The following is a 9364-nucleotide window of genomic DNA, read 5'->3' as shown; positions in this document are numbered from 1 at the left end:
AAATGGTTCCCCCCCACACTTTTGGGGTATCGGCGTACTCAGGAGAAATTGCACATCAAATTTTGTGGTCCATTTTTCTCTTGTTACCCTTGTGAAACTAAAAAAAATTGGGACCTGAAGTAATTTCTGTGGAAAAAATTTTTTCCTTTCATGTTGCTTCAGTTCCTGTGAAGCACATGAAGGGTTAATAACCTTCGTGAATGTGGTTTTCAGCACCTTCCTAACCAAACAAAACATTTTTTTCAAAATTTGTGCTGATGTAAAGTAGACACGTGGGAAATGTTATTTATTAACTCATTTGTGTGACACATCGGTTTGATTTAGGGGCATAAAAATTCAAAGTTTGAAAATTGCAAAATTTTTGAAAAATGTTTTTTTTTTTTTTTTTTTTTTTTAAACAAAGGACAAGTCATATCGAAGAAATTTTACCACCATCACGAAGTCTCAGAATCAGTGGTATATATTGAAGCGTTCCAGAGTTATTACATCATAAAGTGACACTGGTCAGAATTGTAAAATTTGGCCTGGTGATTAAGGACATAATTGGCTTCGTCACTAAGGGTTAAAAACTGCATTTTGTGGTTACTTGTGTTATCTTTGTCTAATATTTACATTTGTTTTGTGATCTGAAACATTTATAGTGTGACAAACATGTAAAAGAATAAGAATCAGGAAGGGGGCAAACACTTTCACACCCCTGTATATGTGAACATATTACATGCAACACAATCTCCACTTTGTTACATTATCTGACCTCTGACACTTATATCATTTATTCTATGTTCTTACTTCTGCTATTTGATATCATTACCTTTTGCTGTAATTCAGCTATGTAGAACAAATAACCGTAGCATTAGGCCATGTGCCCACGGAGCGTTTTTGCGGAGTTTTTACGGCTGCGAAAAACGCTTGTAAAACAGTCTGCCGTGCAAAGCAATGTGAATTGGGATGTGCTGTGCACATGATGTGCTAATTAGCGCGCCGAATTCGCATTGCGTTGCAAAACGCAGCATGACCATTTCTACCGCGATTACGCAGCAAATTCGCGGCCATTGAAACGCAGCAAACCAGCAGGTATATGTGGATTTGCTGCGTTTCAATTAAATTCAATTTGCGGCGTAATCGCGGTGCGTGTGGTACCCGGAATGAAGAGGAGACTACAACTCCTCTTCATCCTGGCTACGACGTGGTGAAAAAAAGAAATTAAAAAAAAAAAAAAAAAAAAAAAACAACTGTATACTAACCTCTCTGGTCTCCTCCCGGAAGCGTCCTCTCTCCTCGGTGTCCTGGCAGGACCTGCGGTGACGTCATTTAATCAGCTGATGGTCACGCGACCGCTGACGTCGGCGGTCAGGTGATGGTCGCGCGACCATCAGCTGACTAAATGACGTCACCGCAGGTCCTGCCAGGACACCGAGGAGAGAGGACGCTTCCGGGAGGAGACCAGAGAGGTGAGTATACAGGGTTTTTATATTTTTAATTTTTTTTTTTTTAAACTATAGATGCAGCATTTAAAGCATCTAAATTGGTCACACAATATAAATCCATGCCGGTTGCACGGATTTATATTGTGTGACCAACTTGTCAAGCACTTTCCAAGTGATGCTCAAAATCGCTTGGAAAAGTGCTTGAAAAAACGCATGCGAAACCACATGTAAAAACGCTGAAAAAACGTATGTAAATCTGCATGTTTTTTTCTGCCAGAGAGGCAAAAACGCTCTGCGTCAAATCTGCTACGTGGGCACATAGCCTTACGCCAGTAGACATGCCATAGGAGAACCAAAACAACCAACTATAGCCAAAATATATTATAGGGAAGTTTCTTCAAATTAATGATAAATCACAACTTTCTAAATAAATTATGTAATTAATCACTAATTATGTATTTTGGTTGTTTATGTACTATAATTGGTTCAGGTTTTATATATATTTTGATTGACTTATATAGCATGTCTTACTGAAAACAAATTGAGATATTTTCTACTATTCTTAGGCCACCGTTCACACGCTCAGTATTTGGTTAGTATTTTACATCAGTATTTGTAGCCAAAACCAGTAGTGGAACAATCAGAGGAAAAGTATAATAGAAACACGTCACTACTTCTGTATTTATCACCCACTCCTGGTTTTTGCTTACAAATACTGATGTGAAATACTGACCGAATACTGACCGTGGGTTACTTTGTTTCTCCGGTTGGCCACTCCCTAACATTAGAGGGAGATCATAAAAAGGTCATTTCTGGATTTTTAGACCTTTTTATTGGGATTTTTCCCCCCATCTTGGGATATATACTGTATATGACATTTTGATCACGTTTTATTCTGTATAACCCCACACTCACCACTGATTGGCAGCTTCCTGTGTACACAGTGCATAGGCAGAAAGCTGCCAATCATTGGTGTGGGCGGGGTTACACACAGATCAGCATTCAGAGCACTGCTAGCTCTACAGCAGAGAAAAACTGAGATTTTATCCAAACTACAGCAAGCAGCCGAGTAAGTGAAACATCACAGGAATCAGGGTCTCTGCCCCTATATCATGCTGCTCTGAAACAGGGTAGCAAAAATCTGGTGACAGATTTCCTTTAAAGTAAAAACCATTGATCTCATTTTGATGGGGACTGAATGTGAGAAACTTACAGGGGTTGTTTATCAGTTAATGACCTGCAGATAACCATTCAATTAAGACAGGATGGAGGATATAGATATATATTAAAAAATATCCCATATTGCTCACTTGTGAGGTCAAAAACAGTATTTTATTAAATCTAGTCATTATTAAAACGGTTTGACAAACACAGCTGTACCCGCCGTAGGTGGATATATCCAAAACCTTTATTGTTTACCTGCAAAACTCAAAATCAGGTCATTTTCACACAGCCGTCACGTGTCAGCCTCCGTGACATGACTCAGAACTGCCTGCGCGCCCACAGAACTGAACAGGTTAAACTTAGTGACCCCCTATGGTGAACTGGCTTGTGGTTCAGTACAGCGGCAGCCGTCCCACGCCGGCAGCTAAACGTGGCCATATTGTACACAATTTACAGTAACCATACTATGTTTCTGTGCTCAGGTCCTTGATCCTGGAGCCATTATACAACTGTAGTGTCATTTATCTATTCTCTGATCATATGGAGAGGTTTTGGTTTTTTTTCAGTTTTCGTGCCTTTAATTTGAAGATTTTGACCAAGTCTCTGGTAACCTTACAGTACAAACATGACAGTATATTCTGCGCTCTCTTGTTGGGAGTGTTTGATGGATCCATTAGGGATATTTAGGCTGTTGCTAAGAGGTGACAGTTGGTGCTCATAAAGTTCTATGGAGAACAGTAATTGCATTCCAGCAGAATGTCTGCATCTCCAGCTCCACCATAAAATTTTAAAAGCACCAACTGCTATTTCCTAGATCAGTAACGTCTTCCATGAATACAGATTTTAGCAATGACTTGAGAGTGAAAGAAGCAGATTTCTCTGATAAGATATATTACAGAGTTGCTTATTTTTACGTGTACTATTGATTCACGGAAAAAAAAAAAAAATTAGAACGACAAAGTGGTACCATCCATTCATGTCTGAAAGAAGCGCTAAAACCAAAGCTTAAGCCGTAGTGGAGGACGCCATGTAGATGTCGTGGTCATAAAATGCACACATACTACCGCCATAAGCTACAGGAATAACATAGGGCTGTAATAAAAAACTAGACAGACCGGCCAGGGACGGCAACAGCTCCTCAATAACTAACTTTCTGGTCATTTTACACCCAGACTTTTCGCATTTTGTAGCGAATTAATACATTGCATAAAACATTCCGCTGCTGAAATTAAATAAAAAAAATAAAAAATGACTTCTCCCTATACTTCCCCCAGGAAACGCTTTTATAGCTGGTGTGTTAACCCCTTCCCGACATAGGACGTACTGGTATGCTATGTGCCGGCTCCCTGACTGATGCAGGTTCGCAAGACGAGCGGCAGATGATGGCTGTTATATACAGGCATCATCTGCCTCCATCAGCTCCGCATGGAGTGGAGATCCGCCTGCAGGCTGTTAACCTGTTAAGAGCCGCTGTCAACCCCTGGCAGCCAAATTTACTGTGCACCGGCAGTGGGGAGCGTCATTCTATGTGCAGATCGGCGGCTGGAGGTCTGCTGAAGACCCCCCTGCCATGACGGTACTCCTGTGTAAACCAACCTGTAGCTGGCATTCATAAGAGAACGTGATTTTTTGCTATAAGCATAAAGACCATGCTTAAAAACAAGATCTAAAACTATACAGGTTTGGTATCTGCATACACACTTGGAGAATCATATTGTCCAGTCAGTTTTACCCTATAGTAAACATGGTGAATAAAAAAACAATTGTGGAATTGCACTTTTTTCACTTGGGAATGGTGTCATTCAAGCGTTCAACTTGTCCCTCAAGAAAACGAGTCCTCATACGGCTATGGGGATGAAACAATAAAAAAAAAAAAAAAAAAGTTATCGCTCTTAGAAGGTGAGGAAAAAAAACAAAAGCGTAAAAATTAAAAGTGGCCCGGTCGGGAAGGGGGTTAAAACTAGGATAAAATTACAAAAATAATAAATATTAACAAAGCTAAATAAACACATTTTTTGTCCCGTACCAGGACCTTTCCAAGGTTTAATAGTCCAATTAGTGACAGAAAATGTGCACATTTAACTTTTTTTTTTTTTTCCCCACTTTTGTAATTTACAACGGGGTTTATCTTGTTTATAACACACCGGCTATAAAAATGGCTTTAATCAGACAGGTCCATTGGACTTCCTACTTTCCTATCTACTACCTTTGTCCTCGGCTCCAGGAGGTGGTCAGCACAGGAGTCTGCATATCTCTATGCTTGGGTGCACCAGGTGAGCTCTTCACTTTTCATACCACGTATGGAAGCGCCCCTGACCCTTTTTCTTTATTAGTACATTCCCCTGACAATGAGCACAGCTCCTGTTCATGGTGACTGGAGTGCGACCGCGGCTAGTAAAAAATCTACACTAAACCGATCAGAATACCAAGATGCCGACTAACAGTTCTGGATGATGTACGACTGCAAAATCCCAGAAAATATGAAAAAGTTGCACATAGTATAGCTGCCTAGTTTCTAATAAGTCACTCTGTTTTCACTTTATAAAATGCCAAAGTCTAAGGATCACAATAGTTTGCAAAAACGTGAACACCACACAGGTGACAGATGTTCGTCTATACTGAATCCAAACCCACCCCTATTCCAGAGGGGTCTACCACTGCGCAGACGTCATTTAGTTGGGCATGGGCACCGGTAAAAGAGTCGAAGTCCAGACTCACGTCCTGGCTGGTCCTCTCATGGGCATTGTCAAAGCTGTTTTTGCCATGCAGCTGCTTTAGGTGCTTCCGTAACACGGGCTTATGTGCAAACACCATATCGCAGTAGTTGCATTTGTGCGGCTTGTCTCCGCTGTGCAGGTTGAGGTGGTCCTGCAAGGAGCACTTCTGAGAGAACGTTTTGCCACATATCTTACACTGGAAAGGTTTGATGCCCGCATGGACCCGCATGTGTCTATGCAAGTTGCCCTTCTGTGTAAAGGTTTTCCCGCATAGTAAACACATAAAGAGCTTGTGCATTTTCAAGTGGTTGGCGTAGTTTTCCAAATGGCGAAATACTCGGGTACATTTAGGACACTGGTGATGCCACTGCAGGGTCTTGTCCAATATCCTATTGTTGGGACCATAAAGTTCTTTAGGTGCCGGTCCCATGTTGTCACTGCTGTTGTCCGACACTGTGTAGTTGTGTGTCGGATTGTTGTCGGTCTCCCCGGCTCGGTTTTCTACAGTGGAGTTTATCAGCGAGTGCTGCGGCTCTGAGGAGTGCAGAGATGTCTGTTCAGAAGACAGGAACTGGCTTTGGCTGACTTTGGCTTTGTCGCTGGACATGTCACCAATGGACTCCACCTTGACGATCTGGATGTCGTCGTTATCCGAGCTATCGTCTGTGTTCGTGGTCGCTGGGGAATCTGGTTGGAGAGTATCCTCCACTTCCTCATCCGGCTCTGCGACCTCCGGTGCTGCGGTGGTTTCCTCCTCTTCATTTTTTGGCTCCGCAGCTTGCCTGGGTTTAATAAACTTCCACAAGGCCTGGGTGCATCGTTCCACGACGTGGCTCATCTGCAGAAAGCTGGCGGCCGTTAGATAGTTGACCAGCTCCATCTCCGGAAATTCCAGGACCCCGGTGTAGCAGGACAGAAGGAGATGCTTCCCAGCCTCGGAGTTCTGGAGGATCGAGATGTGCACTTCTTGGGCATCACTTAAGAGAAACTGGTCCCGTAAATAAGGAGAACCGGCTGCTAACACCACCTTGTGCCCCGGCACCTCCACGTCATCGATGTACACAGCGACGTCACAGAACTTATTCTGTTCTCTCAGTGCGTTCATCCTCCCCAACATGGAGTCCCCATGATTGTCCAACTGGAAGTGGAGCAGTCCGGTTCGGTCACACATCCTTACTCTTCTGCTTGTGGAACCTAAGCAACAATTCTACACGTCATCCTCAGAGCGGGACATCTGAGAAACAGAGAAAAGCAGGTTACGTGTTATCACAGCACCATCTGCATCCCAGATTGTAATTCTGAGCAGATCCCTCAAATATGGAAAAAATATATACGAACATTTAGCTAATGCAATGCCACAAATAGACGTATAATGCGGCCCAGGAGCTACCACCATCCCATGTACGCGCTTACTTGTAACGACCCCGGACAGACACAGACAGGAGAGGCCCCTGTGCAAGAACAATGTACGGGCACTTTGTAGTCCAATAGCTCCTCATAATGCACAATTCCACCTGCTTTGCGGGTGACAGTGGCCCCCTTAACCCTTGGGCCCCTGTGAGGCTGCACCAATGGTATGTCTGTCCCTGTCCATCAACGTTGTTAGCCACAGAGAGGTTGCGGACTCGTTACGAAAGGTTGGTAGATGTGTTTTTGATAAAAAATAAATAAATTCAAAGACAGAACATTCCCGGTACTATAGAAAACAAATGTGAGCTTTTCCTACATGTTTTAGACTGAATCTGAGTGATGGGATGCCAAGAGTCAAGACGGAGATTCAGTCCAAAACATGTAGGAAAAGCTCTCACCTTTATTTTTTTCTATAGAACTGGGAATGTTCTGTTTTTATTAAATTCTACTAATATTTTTTTTTATATTTTTTATCCAGAAAATGTCTGGATACCCCTCCCTATCTTTTCGCATTGCTACCACCAAGCCATTTACTGTGTATGGGTCTGTTGGAAACAGCCGAGAGTGTGTGCTCCTCCGCTCCATTCACTACAGAGGCGATTCCCAGATTTCGGAGCCCCATTTTTGAGTTTGGTGGGAGTCCAAGTGGTCCCCCACCAATCTCTTTACGCTTTTAAAATGTTATTCTCAAAATTTGCAAGTTCTACCCAGTCTATGGGATAAATTCCTGATCGCTGGGACCCCTCATGGATCCTGAGAGCTGGGGATCATGCACGCTGCTGCTCCAGTCATTCTTATGGGAGGGCCGAACACAATCTGAGCACTGGGCCTGGCCGTCTCCCATAAGAATGACTGGAGCAGCAGAGCGAATGATCGACCACCGCTACATTCACAGGGGGTTTTCCAGATCAGTGGGGTGTCACATATTTCTTTGTTGGACTCGTATAATTTCAGATTTTAGGTTATGTCTTGCTGGGGTTTTGTTGGTTGTTAGTTGTTTGTTTGTTGTATAATTGTATCTGTGGTTTGGTTTGTGTGTTTTGTATATGTGTTTTTGTACTTTTATAATAAAAGAGCTCCAGATCAGTGGGGTCCCAGCAGACGGACCCCCAGGATTCAGGGAGTTATCCCCTGTCTAAAAGAATAGGGAGTAATCTCCAACCCCATAAGGCCAGAAAGTAAATGTCCCCCAATGTGCCTTAGGTTTTAGTAATTTAGCAATTGTACAGATAAAGATAAATATGGAATAATAATACATCTCCCCCTCCTGCACTTTAATTTTGTTTCCTAGAATATTTTTCCCAATTTTATGTAATTTATGGAAGGACTGAGACTTTAGCTGAAGTGTAAAAAGGTTCAAAAACCATATCAGGTTCTGTTCACACGGTGCCTTTTTTTTTGCAGTGTTTTAATAAGCAAATTAAAAGGTGCGTTTAACAGAATCGGCCGAAGCGCTGGGATTTGACAATTTGGGGAACTGCAGCGTTTCAATCCCTTTGCCGTTTTTTTCACCAAAGCAAGCAATAAAAACAGGAAAAAACTGCTGCAAAAATGCAACGTGTGAACACAGACTAAAGCGGATAGTAAAAGTGACCCCGGACCACCCAATACATGAGGCCAAGTAACAATTATTGGAGGTTTTCTGGTAACTTTGATCACTTTTTCGTAACAAAAAAGTAATAAAGTTCCATAAAAATCGGGATTATTTAGTAAAAACCATTAATAAGAAACACACAAATACCGCGCTGCCACCACCGGACGGGGAGACGACGCATTTAAGTAAAAAAAAATCATCAGTAACGCATCTCTCAGATTCAGTGAGATGGTAAAAGCCGCACGACGTCGCCGAGCACTACAGCCCCCCAAAAAAATATATAAAGAAACTAAGCCCTGCGGTCCTGGAGGGGTTAATATGGACGGACATAGGTGGGCTCTTGTCCTGAGGACACTGCTGGGGTCCTCGGCAGCGGGCAGGGCTGCGCCCCCCGCACACCGTAGAATGGAGGCTGCGCCTACTCGGTCTCCTGCGAGGATCCCCCTCAGTGACCTCCGCCGTCAGGACACGGAGTGCCCGCAGTACCGGAGCCTCCCGCTCCCCGGAGTGCGGCTCACCCAGCACCGAGCACTCACCCGCCGGCTCCACACTCACAGACAGTCGCGCCCGCCGTGACGTAGAAGCCCCGTACACAACACATCCGAGTGAACTGAAGGACCTGTGATGAGGTCATCAGCACGTGATCGGTCACATGTGTGGGAGGAGTCAGACTGCAGCCACAGAAGTGTGCCCTGTCTGGACTACATCATGTAACTACTACTATGCCCAAAAGTGACAAAAATATTCTAGGAGTGATATAAAGACATCTGCGCCGTGTGCTCTGCACATACAGCTCTGCACCGTGTGCTCTGCACATACAGCTCTGCGCCGTGTGCTCTGCACATACAGCTCTGCACATACAGCTCTGCACCGTGTGCTCTGCACATACAGCTCTGCGCCGTGTGCTCTGCACATACAGCTCTGCACATACAGCTCTGCGCCGTGTGCTCTGCACATACAGCTCTGCACCGTGTGCTCTGCACATACAGCTCTGCACCGTGTGCTCTGCACATACAGCTCTGCGCCGTGTGCTCTGCACATACAGCTCTGCA

At 43.8% G+C, this 9364-nt stretch overlaps 1 protein-coding gene across 1 annotated transcript; it reads right to left on the bottom strand.

The window, feature by feature from the left end:
* Positions 1-2813: 2813 nt before the first annotated feature.
* ZBTB26 (zinc finger and BTB domain containing 26) lies at positions 2814-8971 on the bottom strand. The gene is made up of 2 exons (XM_073639743.1): positions 8849-8971; positions 2814-6542 (listed from the first exon to the last, which is right to left on the bottom strand). The coding sequence occupies exon 2, from the start codon at positions 6477-6479 to the stop codon at positions 5205-5207; it is 1275 nt and encodes a 424-aa protein (XP_073495844.1). The 5' UTR covers positions 6480-6542; positions 8849-8971; the 3' UTR covers positions 2814-5204.
* Positions 8972-9364: the final 393 nt, after the last annotated feature.

Source organism: Phyllobates terribilis, unplaced genomic scaffold (assembly GCF_046119375.1).
Source record: "Phyllobates terribilis strain yellow unplaced genomic scaffold, ASM4611937v1 Scaffold_7__3_contigs__length_470593459, whole genome shotgun sequence".
NCBI classification, from domain to species: Eukaryota; Metazoa; Chordata; class Amphibia; order Anura; family Dendrobatidae; genus Phyllobates; species Phyllobates terribilis.
The sequence above is the reverse complement of the archived record's forward strand: the minus strand, read 5'-3'. Positions and strand labels throughout refer to the sequence as shown.